Genomic DNA, 20930 nt, shown 5'->3' with positions numbered 1-20930 from the left:
TTCGCCAGTGGAGCCTGGATTCAGGGGAGTGATGAGGACAGGGGCAAGCCGTTCAGACTGTTGAGGGAAGAGAGAGGAGGCGGGTGGTGGTTCAGGGTTACTTTCCAGATACAGAGCTGAGTGTGATTGACAGAAGTCGGAGAAGCCGACAAAGAGAAAGTGGGAGGCCAGGTCCTAGCAGAGCTGAGACCTCAAGCTCCGGTTAAGCCGGGAGTCTTGAGTAAGAAGAGAGAAAACACCTTTTCTTCTGAGACTGTTTACTGGCTCCCAGCCTTTAGCTACCAAAGGCCCTTCTCCACCTCTCAGGGACCCCAGATTTTCAAAGATGGTATCAACTTCAAGCTTTTATATTAATTGAAGTATAATTTATATGCAAAGCAACATCCAGACCTTGAGGATACTGTGTAGTGAGTTTTGACTACGGCTTTAATATATTAATTCACTTCCCGTTTTTGTTATTCAAAGATTCATAACATTACCCGTCAGAATCTAGGATGATCACAGCAGATTAATGCAATCTACCCAAAAGCAAGGACTCCTGACATTTTAGCTGACCTGTTTAGCCTGTTTGAGGCCTTTTGAAATAAGGAACAGCAGCTCATAGATCCATATTATTAGCATCTGAGAGCTCGGTGATCCAAGGACCCCACGTGTGTAAAAATAGGCTCAGGCCATTGTGGGAAGAGGTGGCAGGATGAACAGGACCATCGGTGGCCTCCCACTTAACACGTTCTCAGGACCACTGGCCACTGTAATTGATTCCTAGGACCTGAGCCAGGAGAAGTATGATCTTACTCTTCAGAATGAAAAACCAATGTGATTCATAACAGTTTTAAAATTAAGTACACATGCCTCGATATTTAGTGTCATTAAAGAATCCTCGTTATATTCCAGGTGTGATAGTGACATGGTTCTCACCGTTTAGAGCTATGTGCTGGAATATTTACAGATGATCGGATATCTGCGATCTGCTTTAAAATAATTCTGTGTGATGGTGGGGGTGAAACTTCAACAAGACTGGCCTGAAATGGTAATTGTTGATACATTGGTACATGGGGGTTCATTGTTCTATTCTGCCCGCTTTTATATATGTTTAAAAGTTCTCAAGGGGGAGGGTATAGCTCAGTGGTAGATTGTGTGCTTAGCATGCACAAGGTCCTGGGTTCAATCCCCAGAATCTCCATTAAATTTTTTTAAAAAAATCTAATTACTTACCACGCTCCCCAAAACAAAACAAAAACAAAAAGAGACTAAGGAATTCGTTTTTTAAAAAGTTCTCACGATAAAAATGTTTTAAGGGAGGAAAAGATAAAATTAAGACTATCAGTCAGAGTTCGGTTGCATATAACAGAGATGTTTCTATGTATGTTAAACAAAAGGAATTTAATACAGGGAATCAAAGCCTGTAAAATTGTTAGAAAAGATAGCAGAGCAGGCTTTAGGCCGGACCTCTGGGAATAATGACCAGAACATCACCACTCGTCTACCTGTGCCTTCACCAGGAAGCCAGGAAGATGGTTTCTCACTGTTTGAACTGCGTGCTCCAGGAACACATCACTTAGGCCAATCTGACCATCAGGGATTCACAGCCACAGTGGTTGGCTCCAGTGATATCGGCTGCACCTGCTGGAATGGTACCAGCAAAATGGATGCCTGGCCCCCACCACTTTGCTCTCTGATTGGTGGAATCTAAATCCTGTCCAGAACCCTAGCTGCGGGGTTCTAGGAATGTGGGAAATGTACTTTCTAACTTTCCATCCTCTACAGAACTGGATGGGAAAGTGGTGGGAACAAATACCAAGCGGGCCCACCTATCACAAAGTATATTAGCAATTGAAATGATGTTTTTGCTTATTTATCCCCAAAAGTAATTTTGGACAATGTTTAAATTGTGGTATATTCTTTGGTTTGGTTTTCTTGCTACAGTTTTTAGATCAACTTTTACCAAACGTGTATAACCTCCTATTACTCAGGAGCATGCATCTTGCTCCCTCTGCTCTAGCTGCGTTCATCTGAGTGGGTGTTCTGTGCCCATTATCCTTCAGGTCTTTCCCTCTTTTGTTCCCAGTGCAAGTAATGCCTTCCCTACCCCCAGTCTAAATCCTGCCTATTTTTAGACATAGTTCAAGTCTGAACTCTTTGTAAAACCTTACCTGATTTCTCCAGGCTCCGTTTTCCTCTCTCCCTCCCTTCCTTCCTTTCCGTATGTACATATGTATGTGTGTATATCTCTGAAATCTTTCTGGACTTATTCTTTGTTCTGCTGCGTAGTTTGGTCTCTATGATGCAAATGTTTCATGATATACCGTCGCTTTGTATGAGATGGTCTTACTTGCTTACATAGGCTTTGAGCGATGTAAGAGCGGACAGGTTTCTCTGTGTATCCTCTCCTTTGATGCGTAACACCATGAAGAGTAGAGAAGAAATATATGTGTTTCACACTGGTACTGTTAGTAAAATGTACCAATAAGCATACCAAGATAATAATGCCTCTTAAGAGTACTTAAGATTGCAGTAAAGGATCAGAAATGTTCCATGTCAAGTAAAGTGTAATTTATAACCTATTATAAATGTTGAGAGATAGTAATTGTGGTTGGGTTAACATCTGGATCGTCACACCATCTTCATTTGGCCTTTTAATTTAATTGTGTAGTGTGATAATTGCTTCTGTCTTTCAGTGAAACTATAATTCTTCTGTTTCTTGAACTCAACACTCCCTGTCTCTTTGCCCTTGGCCATGTTCTCCTTCATTGAGAAGTCTCAGCTCAGGCCCGTGTCCACCTGTCAGTCTCCTGTCCACCAGGCCGTGGGACTGTCCAGCAGTAACAGGTTGGATGTCAGTTTACGGCCCAGTCAGCCAGTTAAGGAAGCATTTGCAGTAATGGTGTAAACCCATGTTTACAGACATAGCTCAGGATCGGAAATCATACTTAAGTGAAAACGTTTAAAAATTCAATGGTATGATTTCCATTTTTGTAAATGAAGACTTTTTAAAATTTGTACTCATTCTTTTCCTTTAACAGATATTTATTTAGTGCCTACTGTGTGCCAGGCCCTACATCTATGTGCATAGAAAAACCCTGGAAGGTCACACTTCGATATATACACAGTGATCATCTCTGCTTGCTGAGATAACAGGTGACTTTTTCAAAATTTGTTTCTGTCTTCATTTGCAAACTTGCGTTTTCTAATTTTTCTATAAAAACCTGCATTATTTATTAATAAGGAGCCAATATATCTAAAAAAGCACTTCGTCGAAATGCTTACAATGTAATGTTACATGAAGAAAAGGAGAAAAAAAACAGGGAAAAAGGGAGGAAACACATCAAAATCCAGCAGCGGCCCACTTTAGGTGCCACAGTTTCTTTTCAAGTTCTCTTCTAAAGCGTCCACAACGGGCATATATTAGCTTTAGAACCAGAAAATTTTTCTTTTTCTTTTTCAAGAGCCAGTCCAATTGTGACTTTTCTCTGAAGCTACCTCAGATCCCAGAATTTGACCTTTTCAGACTTTTAAAATCTCTTCATCCCCTGGCACTCAATAAATACCTGATAAATTGAATGGGTGGTATTTTCTACGTGTGGCCTTAACCTGGGTGACAGGTGTCACTCACTTTGTTCATTTTCCCCATTTTCCAATTTTCGTCTTCAAGAACAAGTTAGATTTCAGATAGGTTATTTTGCAACAATAAAAATTTATTCTAAAAAAAAAAAAAAAGAGGAGATTAGCACACAGACAACACACAGAGGGGAGACCATATGAAGACACAGCAAGAAAGCAGCTGTCTGCGAGCCAAGGAGGGAGGCCGCAGGAGAAATAAAACTTGCCAACACCTTGAGCTGGGACTTCTAGCCTCTGGAACTGAAAAAATAAATTTCTCTCTAAGCCAAAGGAAAAACGTGTATCCTATGTGATTAACTTAGTGCTGGCATTTGCCTAATACTGACATAGTTTTAGTGGCCAGAACTTCCTCTATTTTTTTTTTAGGTTTTATTTTGCCTTGTTTGCCCATTGCTTTAATATATACATAGTATTTATGTATACTATATATATATACTTTATATAGTATATGTATACATATTGTATATTATATTTTATATGATACAGTATATATTTTTATATAGTATGTATTTGTATACACACCCATATATTGATAGGAAAGTTTAAATTCAAACTGTAGACTCCAGGTCTATTGTTAGGCAACCTTTCCCCTCCTCGGAAGTTTTTTGTCCGGTGCCCGATTTCCTACCAGTTTGTGGAGAAAGAAGGACTCCTTCACCCAGATTGGAAACACCATCCACTGCATCAACTTTCTAGCAGCCCTGCCATATCCGTCCAGTAGCCTCCAAGGGCCTTGTCCAGACCAGAGCCAGGGGAGCAAGAATCCTAGGGGATTCTGTGCAGCTTTCATCAAAGCGGGCCGAGGGGTGAGAGCGGGCTTTACCCTGCTAGTGCCCTTCAACTTTCACAAAGTAAAGACAGACCGTGTTCACTGCTGTGTGTGAAGGCACTCAAGGCAATTAATCATGGCCTGGGCTCCAGCACTACCACCCGGGCTGGAAGACTCCGCCCCGAGCTGCCAGGTTGGCCTTAGACCAGGAGTTCAAGGATCTCAAGTCTCCGCTCCTGGCTTCCTGCTTTCCAGGAGAGGCCCTGCCCTGCAGGAAGGGTGAGGCTCCTGGAACCTGAGGCCCTAGACGGTATGTACTTTGTGGAAGTTGTAAAGGATTCCGGGACTAGGAACGTTTCATTCTAGATAGGAGACTGTGTGAATGAAAAGAAATAACGCGGGGCCCAGCTGTGGGGAAGAGAAGAAAATTCTTGAAAAAACATCATTCGGGGGTGCTTTCTAGGGGTCCTAAAAATATTATCAACTAGCACAATGCTGCCTAGGATGCTCAGATGGGCATATTGGAGTTTTAACTCAACACGTTACAGTCATCTTGTGGAATTCAGGATCAGACAAGATATCAAAACATCACTCAAAGGGGTTTACTATTGGAGGTAAAAACAACCAATAAAATCTCATTCATTTGAAAAAAATCTCATTCAAAACAATCTCAAAAATTCTGCTTCATTTCATGGTCCCCATCGCCTCTCTGAGATTGTCCCAGTGAGGCTCCCATCGCTTTATAGACCTTGCTTTCGAGGTTGCATTTACCTCCTGGACCCAATCCCAGTGTGTGTGTGTGTGTGTGTGTGTGTGTGTGTGCGCCCTCCACTTCAGACAACAGTCACAAGCCCAGGTTGTTGGCTGTGCTCCTGACCCACTGGCTCTAAATCAGAGGTTTCCATGACTGTGTCCTTGGGTTCAGTTAATTGGCCAGAACTTAGAGATACATGGGGCAAGGGAGGGAACCAAAAGCGTCTGTCCTTGTGGAGCTGGGAGCCCAGCCGGTGGCGCATGGAAGAGTTCTAGTCCCCAGTATGGGTGCTCTTTGAGCCTCCTCCTTTTTCTGGTTTTTATGGAGGCCTTATTACATGATTGATCAACTCATTGGCCATTAGTGATTGAGTCCGCCTCTAGCCTCTTCTCTCCCCGGAGGTCAAGGGGTGGGGCTGAAAATTCCAACCCTCTAATCACAAGGTTGGCTTCATTGACAACCAGCCCTCATCCTTAGGTGCTTTCCCAAAGTTGCCTCATTAACATGACAAAAGATATTTATCACTCTCAACACTTAGGAAATTCCAAGGATTTGGGGAACTGTGAGCTGGAAATGGGGATGGAGATCAGATAGATATATTTTTATAAAAAATCACAATATCACACCACTGTAACCACCTGTTTTTTGATTTGTGATGCTGTGTGTCTGAAATTCTTTTTCCCCCTTACATACAATTGATGACCCCTCAGGAATTGAAATCACAGCCATCCATGTGGGGGAAAACGTGAACTCTGCAAGCCTTTCATTTCTAGGAGGAAATATAGTTTCAGGTGGATTAACCTAAATCCCCTGAGTATGAGTTTTTAATTCCCTAATTCCCTGACATGGAGTGATTTCATTGAAGAGATTGATTTAATCTCTTGCAGTTGATGGATAAACTCTTTGCTAAATTTCAAAACACAGATTTGTCCTTTGCTGCTTGACCTCTAGGTTGGGTCGTTGATCCCTCGTGATGGCGTTTATTGAGGATTTGCGTTTTTATTAAACTGAGATTGCTAAATCAGAGGTGCTTTTGTGTCTGTTCAGTCTGTACCGAGCTGTATGTGTGCCCTGTGGTCTGACGCATTAAAATTACTGAATCGATTTCCTTTTAAACGCACTGCTTCATAAAAGGGCGTCTGTATTGCCTGCAGATGACATGGTATTCCTCTTAAGTGTAAGCATAAAGAATACGGAACATGACTCATTTTATAGTTAAAAATGGAGGGAGATTTATAGAAGACATACATTTTACAGCCTCTATAACTTGATGTACAAAGATGACTTTAATGCCCTGAGTAGCAAAATGTAAAAGTTGCGTTAGTGGTAAATTAATTATTTGTTTCTGTGTAAATAGTTTATTTTTAATCAGGGGTGATATTCACATGTCTATTTTTGGCTTGTGTTGCATTTTAGGGGTGTCGACCCTATATTTTTGCTGCTGTCCATTTGTAAATCCACTCAGAAAAGAAGAATTTGGACTAATTTTTTGACTCCAGGTACTTTCTAAACATGATGCATTTCAAAAGTGGACTCGAATTAACTGAGTTGCAAAACATGACGGTGCCTGAGGATGACAACGTTAGCAACGATTCCAACGATTTCACCGAAGTAGAAAATGGTCAGATAAACAGGTGAGTATTTTTCCACCAACACTTTCTATCCGATGAAAAAAGTGCCTCTAAAATCTTATTCTGGTTTTCAGTTATTTTCTTGAATTATTCATTACTAAAGTTATGCTGCATTTGAAGCCGTAATTTGAATTTCATATGTGACATCTGTTGGGCATCGCCAGCAATAGCAGATGAAGCAAATAGGAAAAGTAATTTATTCATCCTTTCAAATCTTTCAATTGAGTCTAATCAAAATGTATAAATACATTGGACCCCAACCAGCCCTAACTTTTCAAAAAGCTCTGTGCTTATGAATTCGACAGACTGGAGGCATTTCCCTGCAGGCTGTATCTGAATGTGTACTACAGGCCTCTGGCCTCGCCCGCATTTTAATCCAGGAATGGTTCAAGTCACGTTGGCCAATGTTCCCACGTTAAAACTACAAGTACGTCATTACCAGCATCATCTATAACTTGGATTTGAAGTAATAACAATAATGATTGAGCCCAAGTGGCTCTATGAGAAACTAGAGTAGAGAACTAGCACATGAAAGAGAAAGGAGAGAGGAGGTGGGGGGCGGGCAGGAAGAACCTGGGCCTGGGAGCTCCCGCCCTCAGCTGTGACCCCAGCAAGTCCTTCCATCCCTTGGGTCCTGTGTTTCTTAAGTTACAAGAGTAGGACCCGGTGGGAGGGTACAGCTCAGTGGTAGAGGGCAAGCTTAGCGTGCTCAAGGTCCTGGGTTCAATCCCTAGTACCTCCATTAGATAAATAAATAAACCTAAATACCTCCCCCATCAAAAAAAAAAATTTCTTTTAAAGAGTAGGATCAAAAATTATCACACTGTATATCTGAAATATATGTAGTTTCCTATACGGGAATCATACTATAATAAAGTTGTTATAAAAAAAAAGAGTAGGGCAAATGTCTATTTTTTTTTTTAATGACTTGGGGCATTCTCTGACCTTCTGATTTTATAGCCAGCTTATATGGAGCCTTTAGCAGGAAGCTCTCCAGCTTGGGAGTTAGTGGTGTGGTTTGTTTGAAGCCTCGGGCTGCCTGAAAGGCTGGGAGGAGAGCGTGGACTCTCCGGGACTTAATTCATTAGAACACCAACCATGCAGCACTTTGGGGTGGGGAGGTGGCGGTCAAATGGACGAAACATTGTGACAGCTAACCAGGCATCTTCGTAGCAATCATTTCTGGTCATCAGCTCTGCATCCTGGGACAACGCGTGATGGAGAGGCCAGAGTCGGACTTAGGGGCCATCGTGGACACACACGCAGAAGTTTTGGCCCTGCCTCTCCTCTTTCTCTCCCTTAAATGCTCTTAGATACTTCCTCGTTATCTTCTAAGTATTTACTGTGTTGTGATAGTTCTTATTGTTCGACTCAAGTTTGCTGCTTTTATCTTTTCTGCATAATTATTAATAATAACTACCATTTCTTGAGTGCCAGGTGTGTTTACACGTATTGCCACTGATCCTTATAACATCATGCAATGTTTTTTTGCAAATAAGGAATATTTTTTAAAAATTAAAAAAAAAATTTTTTGCAGAGGGAGGTAACTAGATTTATCTATTTATCTATCATTTATCTATCTTATCTATCTAATGCCTGTCTATCTTTCTTCCTATCTATCTTTCTTCCTATCTATCTATTATCTATCTATCTAATGGACGTACTGGGATTGAACCCAAGCCTTCATGCATGCTAAGCATGTGCTCTACCATGCAGCTATACCCTCCCCCCTCGCAAATAAGGAAAATTTAAAAATTCAGTTTACCAGTAAGAAACCTGAGGCTCAGAGAAATAAAACAACTTGCTCCAGGGCACACACAGATCTGTCTGAAATGCCTGACTTTTCTACACTGTCCCGCTGCCTCTGATTAAAATGCTCATGGATTAGTGAAAGAGATAGTCTGTCTGTACCACCTATTAAACTCTGTTCAGCTCCACCAGTGCTGTGTTACACTCTGTGCTCCTGGAGTGTTCTGTAGTCACCACTGACCTCCACTTAACAACGGATGGGGTTCTAACCATTCCACAAGTAGGACATTTCGAGTTTATAATGAGGTTTCATTCCTAAAGCAGTGTGAATCTTGGGGACCTTAAGATGAGAGTCTTTTACAGTATTCAGTTTAGAATCTGACCTTTATCGTTAAAAGTTTTACTTACGAAAAATATTGTTCTGGAGGTGATTACCGCTTGCAGTGGTTGGAGACACCCCTTCTCCACCCGGACTTGGGCACCTGCCCAGTGAGCTCACTTCCCCATGGACAGTGACTAAGGCCATGAGCCACATGGCCCGAGCGTGGGCAGGCGCTGACCACTTGTTCTGCAGAATTTGGTTCCACTGTTGCCAATGCAATGCGATGCATTTGTTTCTTTATTTTATCTCCCCTCTTTCATTGACACGGTTGATGAATCTTGCTTCATTTCTGGCTCTAGAACAATTTAAACTGAAAACAACATATTACAGCATGAAATCAAAAAGATAAATCACAGTGAAAAAAAAAAAAACCCACCGTAATTTCAGCAAAGATCCACCCACATACCTCTCCCTTTTCTTGCAGCTTTTTCACGTTGGTGGGAGGAAGGGAGCCTCAATGATATGAATCTAAGAGAACCGTCTCCCAAGGCAGTGAACGTCTAGGTAACAGTGCTTCTTTTTAGGGAGCTAGAGAAAACATTGAAGGCAAACGTTGACCTCTGATTACCTGGCATCCAGCTGATAGCTTTGCCTGGAACCTTTGTACTAGGATACGAGAGGAATGACTTTTTTAAAGTTCAGTTAAAAACGGAGTAGAACCATTTGGGCATTGGGTCTCCTGCCCTATTCTAGTTCAGTTGTTTTATTTCATGCCCTAATTTGGGGGTTGGAGTCACGGAAATCTATAGCCGGCACGGCAAAACCTTCCAAAATGTCTATTAGACCAGGACTGCTGACGTTTTAATGTGTGTGTGAAACTCCTGGCAACCTTGTTACCGGCAGATTCTAATTCAGTAGGTCTGGGACTGGTCCTGAGATACTGAGTTCTTGCAGGCTCCTAGGTAATGCCTATACAGCTTGGTCCACGGACCACACTTTGAGTAGCCAGCTCAAGACTTCCTCTCGATGCGAGCTTCTTGAGAGAAGGAACCACCTGAATCATCTTTGTTTCTCCCGTACCTTGTAATGATGTGATAGTGGTGCCCGGTACAGGGGAGATATTGCAAAGTATTTGTTAAATGAAAGAGAGAGATAGAGACAGAGACAGAGGGTAGCTATGTGTGTGGTTTGGATTTAGACTTGTATTGAATCCTGGCTCCATCCACACGTCTTGTGTGATCTTGTGCTTTAAGCCTCAGTTCCATCCCTGCAAAACAGGGGTAAAAATAATAGCTCACCTTATGGGGTTGCTGGGGACTAGTAAACAAAATATTGTTTATAAGTTAAGGACTCAGGCTATGCACTCAGCTAGCTTAGGCTCAAATCCTGGCTTACCAGTGTAGTTATGAGTAACATAACTTTGGTCAAATTACTTGTCTCTAAAATGGAGCTAATCACAGAGCCGGTCACATCTAATTATTGGGAAAATAGATGAGAAAACCCATGTAGAATACTTGGCACAGCGTCTGGCACTAGAAAACCTTTTAGTATAGAAGACAATCTGTAACAACGGAAGTGCAGCCCTCGTTCTTGGCAGACACTTCTTTTTCCTCCACCCCAAGGACTGATAATACTGTTTCCGGTTTTGGATGATTGCTGGTTGTTGTCACCTTAAGGCTGTTGAACTGTTAGTAGCTTATCCCAGCTGTATCTCGGCAAGTATTCACCTATTTTCTGATTTATCCACTGTTGTTCTCATCTCCAGGAATAGTTACTGTTGTTATGACCCCAGAAGCTTCTAACAAAATTTTGAGTTTCTCATTAAGATTTTCTTCAAAGACTTTGGGGCAACTCCTGTCACTGAAGCCTGCGTCAGCCTTTTGGTTTTCCTTGGTCCCTGTGCATCTTTCAGAGTTCATGAGCGACCTTTGTATCACTTGGGAGGACCCTTGAAAAGTTATCCCTTCTCTTCTTCTAATGTCTTTTCTGTATCTTAGGGAAGAAGATGCCATGACTTCCTCCTGTGTCCATGTTTTCATGTCAGAAAATCTTTCCTGGCTTTATCCACTCCTGTTATAATGGGAGTCTCTTTTCTCCTGTTTTCAGTGGAGTTTATCCACCAAATAAGGCTTTGCTGACCTCTCAGTCTTCTCCTTAAATGCCTGCTATTTCTTTCATTCGTTTGTGTTTCCCAGTCTCTGTTACATGTTTCTTGCCTCGTTTTTCTCTTTTTCCTGTAGGGTGTTAGAATTTCAGGGGAAGAACCGGGAAAGGTCATTTAAGTTCAACCAGTCATCTCTTTGTGTGATAAATCCTCAGCTGAAACCCTGTAATCTAGGAAGAACCTGATTGGTAGAGATTAAAACAGGAAGATTACCTTCCTATTGTGTAGCCCCCTCCTTAATTGGATTGTTGCTGTTGTTGATTTATTTTTGGTTTTAAATAACTGCTCTATATTACTTGCCTCCCTTCACAGGACCTCAGTATAACGCCTACATCCTTTTCAAGGCTTTGTTTATTGAAGGTCAGCACGACAGCCATTGTAGGTTTTCGTTTTGTTTTGTTCGCAGAATAATTCGCTACCAGAGTTGATCGAGTTCTGCTTTATGGGTACAGACCAACCTAGTGAAACTCTTTTTTTTTTTTAATAATTCTTTTATCATCCCACATGTCAAAGGCACCTTCTCCAATAGCCCATTTTTACTTCAATAAAGAGGTCTTGGCCAGAGGTCAGTGCTTTTTAACATGCAGTTGCATTTTGTAAATGGTGAGATAACAGAAACTTGTGATCAGCGGCTTGACTTAGTTATTTGAAAGGGACTTTTCCATTACAAAAAAAGGTTGGTTTTATTTTATTTAAGAAAAAGTTTGCAGAAAGACCATGCAAAGACTTACAGATGAAAAAGAAGAAAAAGTTGAAACATCAGAAAGAGAATAAAGAAGCTTTCTCTGAGTACTCACAGACATAGACAACAAACTTAGGGTTACCAGAGGGGAAAGGGGGTGGAAAGGGATAAAAGGAAAGGGAGTTCGAGATTTGCAGATACAAAATCCTATATATAAAATACACAAACAACAAGTTTCTACTATATAGCACATGAAATTATATTCAATATCTTTTAGTAACCTATAATGAAAACTACAAAAACAAGTATATGTATGTCTATGTGTGACTGAAACATTATGCTGTACTCCAGAAACTGACACAACATTGTAAACTGACTATACTTCAATTAAAAAAAAGAAAGAAAGAAAAGAAAAGTCAGTTCAAACCAGGGTATCAGCGGGCTCATGGAAGATGAGGGCTGTGAACCGGCCCGGAGGCACTGGCTGAGAGGAAGACGGAGGGTCTCCTGAGGGGATAGTGGATTCCTCCTACTCGTTTTTCTGTCTCAGTTCTCAGAACACCCTGGTCTTCTCTCTGTCCTCACCCTCTGTTGGAAAGGCCATTTGGAAGAGCAGGGGGAGCTAAGGTTAAACGTTGAGGCACAGTCCAATTCAGCAGTACCTGGAATTGTAGGGCAAGCGATTGGTACTTGAAACTTTTTCAGTGAGAGAGCCAGTGGAGATTTGGGGGAAAACCTGTTAAGGCTGGCTGCAGAAAGTCTACAGGAAGAGGCAGAATCGGGAAGCACTTGACGCACAAAGTGTTTTAATGTGCTTTTTAATGGCTAGGCATCCCAGCAGCTCTGTAAGTCACTTCATTATCCTCGCCCTGCAGAAGGGCTGCAGCAGAGAGCCGGCAGGCAGGCGGGGGCTGCTCCCTCCCCCTCCCCTTCCACTGCAGCGACCCCCGCTGAATGCCCCTGTAGCCCGTCCTCCTCTGTCCACTTATTTTCTGCCATCAGTCTGGGGAGCATTGGCAGTCCTGGAACTCAGATCTGCCATAAACAGGAGGTTTATTGGTGTTCGGTTGGGTTTCTTTAAAAATGTTCAGGCTTTTCCCTTCTGGGCAATGATGCAGTAGACTTGAGCTGGTGATTAAAATTAGCCTGATGACATTCAGTCTTTTATTTAGTGGCAGCGCTAACTACGAGTCAAGTTCATTTGGGAAAGTCCAGCATCCCTGTTTCCTGGGTCTGCCTGTGTGAAAAGGAGGGCTGCTCCCCCTTGACCCTCTCCAGCCAGATCTCTCAACCTTGATTCTGTGGAAGGATTTATAATATTGCAGGCAGGGTGGGGAGGGCGTAGCTCAGTGGTAGAGTGCACACTTAGCATGCATGAGGTCCTGGGTTCGATCTCCAGTGCCTCCATTTAAATAAATAAATAAATAAATAACACCCCCCCCAACTCCTGCCCCACCAAAAAAAATAAGAAATAAAATGTGAAGCGCAAAAGAAGAGTCAACACTCTTGAACTCCCAGAAGGGTCTCCAAAGACCTTGCGTTCATTATGTGGTTCCCTTGCTAAGAACCCGCAGAGCTGTTTCTCAGGACTCTGTCTTTTAAGATTCCTCTGACTAATGCCCACCCCCGCCCCCGGGTTTTTCCTCCTCCGGATTCTTTATCTCATCTCCGGTTTGCACGACCTGACATTCCTATTCTGGTGTTAGCTGCTCTGGTCTCTCGGCTGGAACGTCAGCTCCTGCGTTTCAGGAGACCAAAGTTTTCCTCACTTCTTTTCATCTCTGACTGTCACTGGACAGGTTCTCGGCAAAGGCAGATGCTGAAGGAAATAAACACTGAGCGGTGGTCTCAGGGGAAGTTCATAGTGTGAATGGTGCCTGTCTTTGATTTATCCTAGCAAAATAAGGCCACCCTGAGGAAGCAAAGCCAGGGAGAAGCTAGACTTAAAGATGAAAAAGGTAGATACCTAAAAACCAACATTGATGATATATATTATCTTTCATTTAAAACATGGTTTATTGTGAAATACAGCTTCATTCCAAAAAGCATCTGAAGATGCAGTGTATAGTTTAAAGATACATGCTTCTTTGTCTCATTCAAGTGGCTTTACGTTTACTAGTGAAAAATTCACTGTGATTAGTTCTTGCTGAAACGAGATAATGAAATTTCCGGAAGAGCCAAAAAGCATCCCTAACGTGTCTTCCTGGGACTTGCAGCAGTTTGCCTGTGAATGGACTTTTTTTTGACAGTAGCACTTGTTTCTGTTTTGTTCTTAATCTTTTTGTTGAAGTATAGTTGATTTACAGTGTTGTGTGCTTTTTTTAAACGGGAATTTTTTTTTAATTAGAAATTCGGATGTTAACCCTAAGTATATTTGACAGTTCTTAAAGCATTCTGAATTCCCCCTTCTGTATATTTTGTACATACTCTACTCCATTCAGCCTGTCTGGATCGTTCCCATTGCTCTTGCTCTGTGCCTGGAGCTATACTGATGTTTCACATGTGCACTCGTTTAATTCTCCCAATAACATTGCAAGATAATGTAATGGTGTCATTCCCATTTCACAGATGAGGAAACTGAGGTAGCGAACTTGGGCCCTCAGAGCTAGTGAGGATTTGAACTGAAGTTGTGAGTCCCATGCTTGCTTTAAGCCCTAGCTCTGCCCTTAATCATGGACCATATGCCCTGCCTCCCCCACCATAATTTCCTAGTCTGAACTCCTGTAGGCTGGTGACTCCATCACTCATCACGCGTCCCCATGTCCCCCTCATTGCCTGGTCTAGTGACTTGCGTACTGCAATTGCTGAAGGAATGTTTGATGGGGAAAGAGTTGTTTTCTTTTTTGCAGGGGAGAAGGAATTCCTATTTAATAACTTTGTACTCCAGGAATGTGAGCTCAGAAGGGATGCTGCCTCCAGTATTCTTTTAAATGCCAGCTTTATAGTATTGTTGACATCATTTAATTTTCTGTTAGAAAAAAATCAATATGAAAGTTAACTTGCATTGTTGATAGGATTTTAACTTACTAATTTTAAAATGATTCAAAATGTATAGCTCTTTTTGACTTAGGTTTTTTTTTTTGTTTCATCTCAAGATGAGCACCTGCTATTTGCATTTCTTTGTGCATAGTAGAGTGAGGGATATAAAAAGGAATGAGGCGATGTTTCTACCCTTGGAGTGCTTTTAGTTTATTTGGTAAAACAAGAATGTGGACAACTAATACTAGCAAAAAAACCAAAATGAAAAACAAAAACAAAAACAAGGGAAGGAGAGGGCGGTTGAATCGGGCTGTTAAACTCTTAGGTAACTGATAACTTTTCATGCGCGATGTTTTGTTAAATAATAAGTCAGTCGTGACATTAAGCTTCAAATCATTATCATGAAATTAAATGGTCTTACATCTCTTTACAGCAAGTTTATTTCTGATCGGGAAAGTAGAAGAAGTCTCACCAACAGCCATTTGGAGAAAAAGAAATGTGATGAATATGTAAGTGTCATTATAATAAAGGGTGCTTATTTTTTTAATTGCATAAATTGGGACAGATGTTTTTAATTCATCCAGCCTAGTACCAGAAGCATAGCTGTTTCTTCACCAGGCTGTTCCCCGGAGCCTACGTACTTTCTCCTGAAACCCATTAAAAAAGATAGATAACTAGACCACTAAGAAAGGATTCCTTGAATTTTATTTCCATGTTGGTTCCCGATAGTTCTTTAAAGACTTTGGCGTGATGGTCTTTCTTGAGGACTGTTTTGTTTATTGTGAATGTTTGTCTCTGCTCAGATTCCAGGCACCACCTCCTTAGGCATGTCTGTTTTTAACCTCAGCAATGCCATCATGGGCAGCGGGATTTTGGGACTCGCCTTCGCCCTGGCAAACACCGGGATCCTGCTTTTCCTGTGAGTGTTGACACTGCAGTCCTTTCCATTTTAAAACTGTATTTTCTGTATGTTTCTGTTGCTCCACAGAAGAAATTGGAAATATTTCTAAATAGTTCTTATTATTACTTTTTACGTTTGATTAACTTTGCTAAGTTACCAGTACATACTTTTATATTGTTTGTTTGGATGGTTTTCCAAGCAGCACCTGATGTTTGTAAGAAAGTGGAAGGAGAAAATCTTTTTATTCATCAAAAATACCAAAATAAGCATTTGTGAAAAGGATAAAATATTAAAAATCAACTTTTGGGTTTTTTTTTTTTTTTTTTTTGGTTTTTTTGGACTCTTCTCACTTTAAATCTTAGCTAGATAGTGAAAATATCAAGAGGTGTTTAGTTCAAGCAGTCACCACGTTGGTATGTGGATTGCTGTGGGACACGTAGTATATCCAAAGGTGACTGCAAATTTGTTGATAAGACGTGTTCAAGAAGCATAGAAGTTTTCAGTACTTTAAAGATGAAAAATTAGTGTGTACATTCCCTCTGAGATTCAATGAAAAGAAAAGGGGCAATTTTCTTTTGAAGTAAGTTCATCTCAAACTGTTGAAGGAGACATCCTGGCAATGTACAAAGGGCTTAATTTCAGTTGGAACGAGATGAAGACAGATCATAGGATTTATACCAGGGAAATTCCCACCCAGCCCGACTCCCCTCTCAGACTTCAAAGCGGTATCAGTGGTGCTTTGCCTGATGAGGCGAGGAGGAAATTCTCTTCTCCCGGAATCTTGCCTTTCCGCCCCTGACGGCAGTCCTGTTCTTCACTGGGCATGCTCAGTAGTCCTCACTGCCGGATCCACTGTTTTCTTGGAGGCAGTGACTGAAATGGCTACCAGTCCTTCCTGTAGAAAGACTTAGACTGTGATGGAAGTGCATTGCTACCCATTCCATTACTCAGCGATCAGAAATACCCATCCAGGCGGTGCCATATTGGTCCACAGCACTAGGGATTAACATTTCTTTCTTTTGTGTGAGAACCCACTAGGGTGTCCTTCTGAGAATCAGAGCAACTCTGTTTGGACAGTGGATTCAATACATCGTCTTCCTATTGTCAACCAAATCAATAAACCCAACTGTAGCCTCCTCTATTGCCCTAGCTAGATCCTTCTAGGTGGCCTTCCTACTTATGTATATCTTGAACCAAGTGCCAGGTTTGGGGGTAAAATGACAAGAGTTGGGCAAAATATTTCTGTGGTGATTTTTTTTTTTGTACGTGTGAAACTCTGACCCTGTGGGGATACCACAGATGGAGATTGTGTAGCCACACTTGTGATTTTCAGTGCATTGACATGAAACACCTGACAGCTGATCCCAACTCCTCTTCTAAATGGCTGTGTGGTCCGGCAAGTTAGTTACTCTGAGCTTCACTTCCCTATTCTTTGAAACAAGGAAATTGCACTAGGAAAATCTCAGAACCCTGCTAACCTCCAAAACCCTATGGGTCTGTGACTATATTCAGTCATTCCAAAGCTGGAAATATGTTCATTTCAGTCATGTGTTTTATGTTGACTTCTTTCTTTTTAGTTATTGTCATATATCAAGTCATTTTAAGTTTATATAGCAGAAGGAGTCAATTCTTTGATGATGGTAACAACTCTTCTAGCTCTAACTTTATACCAGGAACTAGTCTGTTTTAGGCTGAATCCTTACAAGTCTAGGAGGTGGGTACTATTGTTAGTTCCCAGTTTCACAGATAAGGGAACTGAGGCATGGAGGGGAAACTTTTATTTGGGAATCTCTTTGTCACCATCCTGAGAATTCCCTTCACCTCTTCTCCGCTGGATCCCTTGTTCCCTGTATTCTGTTTCTCCCTCTTTCTGGATTTACCTCCTTGCTTTTGTTGCTGAGAAAGATTAAATAGGAATAAAATTTTGATGCCTTCATCTCTGAAAAAAATGTTTTTTACCCTGCCTTCATCTTTGATTGGTAATTTGGATATAAAACTCTATATTGTCAGTAATTTTCCTCCAGAGCTCTGAAGGCATTGCTCCATTGCCTTCTAGCTTTTTCTCTGGTGAGAATGCTTCTGATTCCTGATCTGTTGTATATGGGCAGGGTTTTTGTTTTAATTTTGCTTTTTTCCTGGAAACTTGCCAAATCTCTTTGTTCCCGATGTTCTGTCTCACAGTGATGTGTCTTGCTGTGTGCCTGGTACATCTTTTCTTTTAGAAATTCATGGTCTTCAGTTCTGGGACATTTCTTACATTGTTGTGTTGATGAATTCCTTCCTCCTCTTTCTCTTTTCTCTCTTCCTGGAACTGTTACCAAGATATTGGACCAACTGGACGAGCCCTGTAACTTTGTATTCTTTTCTTTCATTGCTATAATTTTTCACTGTACTTTCTGGGATATGCCATCAGTTTTCCCCAAGTCTTTACTGAATGTGTTTCTGTTATTCTTATTTTTTTATTTACAGGAGCTTTTAAACCTTCTTTGAATGTTTCCTTTTTATATTATTTTGTTTCTGTTTAATGATTTCACTCTTTTCTCTGAGGATTCAAATGGTAGTTTTTCCTCTGTTATGGAAAATTTCAGACATCAAGCAGAGAATGTAAAAGATCCCCAGGCTCCCTTCATCTTGTGACCAGGCTTTTTCAGCCAGCCCCTCACCCAGACTGCCTAGCAGCAAATCCCAGACATCACATTGTTTCATTCATAAATATTTCAGTGTACTTTTCTAGTATAAAAGGACTGTTAAAACACAACCAGAATATGTCTTACCCCGCAAACTGACCACAGCTCCTTAATATCATCAAATATCCAAACAATGTTTACATGGCTCTGATTATCTCATTTTTTAAAAAACAACTGAACTGGGCAGAAACACAGAAAAAGATTTCCTAAAAAACAACTGGATTGTTCAAATCAATCCTCAAATGAAGTCAGTATAGGGCAGTTGGTTGATATGCAGTTTAAGTCCCTTTTACTCTGTAGGTTCCCTCATTTCTTTCTCTTCTTTTCAGTGCAATTTGTATGTTGAAGGAACTGGGGCCATTTGTCCCAGAGAGTTTCCCATAATCTGATTTCTGCTGATTGCACCCCCGTGGTGCAAGCTGATTTTTCTGTTTGTTTTGGACTCTTTCATTGTAAAGTCTTTCCTCAGATGTCAGGTGGTCCCTCTGTGCCTGCTGTATTCAAGAACTGTGCGGGGTGAAGGGGCACAAGGCTGATCTGAGCCCGGTGCGTGTGAGTGGGGCTTGTTGGAAATGGCTTCACTAGACGCGCTGTCAGTGGCCCTTCCCTTGGGGAACCAGCGGTGTCCGTTTCTCCTTGGCCGTTCAGGTCACCCAGAGAGGCTCTTCGGGTCACCTGCCTGTAGGGTCTGGGCATTGCTGCTGCCTTTTGGGGACCAAGTTGGGGAAAAGGGTTGGGGTGAATAACCCCAGACTTCAGTACGGTACACCTGCCCCGACAAGTTGTGCGGAGTCCCTCACCCAGAGACCTCTATTTTAGTTTCCAGAGAATAGCTTTTCTGTACATTTAAGTCTCTTTTGCTAGGATGGGAGCTTTCCAGAGTAGGTGCCTGATCTGGAGAATTGAGCTATTTCTTGAAAGAAGTTCAGCAGAGCCTCTTTATTTCCCCTGCCCCCTCCACTGTTCCCCACTTCCAGTCGTGCCATCAGGGCCTCTGGGGAGTCCTGTGGTGTAAATTGGATTGGTCTTGGCTGTCTTGCTGCCAGTTTAAGGTGCAGCTCCCTCTCCTTTCCAGCTTCTGACATTTTCTTATTTTCTCTCCTCTCATGTTATTATTCTAGCCGTTTAATGCCTTAAAAAAAAAAAATCTCTTTACTGGATTATCGGAGCCAGGGGAGCAGGAGTAAGTTCTAGTGTTCCATCTAGCACTCCTGGAATTTGGTTTATTTTTAATTATACTGGTTCTGGGATACTTGATCTCGTATCTCCTGGCTCATCAGTTTCCGACTGAAGCAAAGAATTGGGTAAACTTGACTTTTAGAGTTGCAGGGAGGTTTCCCCAGGATAAAACTATCCTAGAGTGTTTGGTTCTTTGTAAGACGCAGGAATAGCAAGCCGAACACACCAGATCTTCAGGTTAAAAAGCTCACAGAGGTGGTTGTATAGAGAGACCCAGACTTAGGAGTTTTTCACACAGTGTGGAACTCACTCTCCTACTCAGAACAAGGGCTCGCTCTGTGTGGTAAAGCCAGCTGCTTGCACAGCTGCTCGAAGCCAAGAAGCAGTTGGCAGGAGGGAGCCATTTCGTCTGGTACAGGGCCCTGTTCCAGACTCATATTGGCCAACATGGACAAGGAGTCCAAGCCTGGCCAGGCTTCTTTAGAAAAGCAGCTGGGAAGGCTCCGCCGTGTCTCCCCGAGGCTGGGTGCCGAGCTCTTCCCTGCGGTCATCTGGAAACTTGCTGGCGGGATTTCTTTTTCTTGGATGGGTTTGGGGCTCATGTTCTGGACCAAACCATAATGGCTGTCATTCCTGTTTAACACATACCTGATTCGGTTAGATTCCTTGAATTCTGCCCTATTTATTGTAGGGATGCTCTTAGGTTTTATATCATCCTACATTCAGAGGAACAGGAAGTATGGTCATGGGCGTCTCAGTTTACAGTTGTTCTGTTGGAAATGAAATGGGGCTGTTCTCCGAACAGCAGTTTGGGGATGTGCTGGGGCACAAGGCGCTCGGGGTAAAATGCACCTGTTGAACTGAGTTTTCCTAACAGTGAGACCCGAGGAAAAGGCAGTGGATACTGAAAAAATCTCCCAGTGTGTCTCCCTTTCCTAAAGCCCCACTCTTTTTACACAGCTTTCCCGTAACTCCATCACAGCAAAAGAATACATTAAGAGTAAATATTAGCGTGGAAGAATGGTGGTTTTTATATTGCTTGTTATTTCACATGACCATCTCCCCGACCTCTGCCCAAAACAGGAAAGTTACATTTTCTAAGGATTTCTGTTACGGGCATACATTTAATGGAAAATGACTCTCTAAAGAACGTGTCATCTTCTCGCAGTGCTAGGTAAATGAGAGGTATATTACCCTACATAGAATCAAAGTAGTAAGTGCGTTACAGTTTTCTGTAACGTCTTGGCATGTGTTATTATTACATATTATTATTATTTTAGTCATGTAACCTTCAAGTTTAAAACCATGAAAAAGGAGAATTAATTCATGACGCTTCTGGGAGCTCAGAGAGAGATCATTGTTTATCATGAACACTGAGTTTGTAAACAATCTGTTTAAAATGGTTTAAGTTTTATTTTGGTTGATTATAATTCCAGGCTTTTTAGGGAGTGTTTTCCATTTTCTGTCTCACCTGGGTAGTGGTTGTGAGACT

At 41.7% G+C, this 20930-nt stretch overlaps 1 protein-coding gene across 1 annotated transcript in view; it reads left to right on the top strand.

Annotated features, from left to right (window-relative positions):
* The window catches only part of SLC38A1 (solute carrier family 38 member 1), a 64643-nt gene that overhangs the window by 8758 nt on the left and 34955 nt on the right, over positions 1–20930 (top strand). The window contains exons 2-5 of the mRNA XM_010989558.3: positions 3024–3138; positions 6561–6778; positions 15105–15180; positions 15475–15590. Coding sequence (XP_010987860.1) covers positions 6657–6778; positions 15105–15180; positions 15475–15590 — 314 coding nt within the window. The 5' untranslated portion in view covers positions 3024–3138; positions 6561–6656. The remainder of the gene's footprint in view (positions 1–3023; positions 3139–6560; positions 6779–15104; positions 15181–15474; positions 15591–20930) is intronic.

The sequence above is a fragment of the Camelus dromedarius genome, chromosome 11, assembly GCF_036321535.1.
Source record: "Camelus dromedarius isolate mCamDro1 chromosome 11, mCamDro1.pat, whole genome shotgun sequence".
Lineage (NCBI taxonomy): Eukaryota > Metazoa > Chordata > Mammalia > Artiodactyla > Camelidae > Camelus > Camelus dromedarius.
The sequence above is the reverse complement of the archived record's forward strand: the minus strand, read 5'-3'. Positions and strand labels throughout refer to the sequence as shown.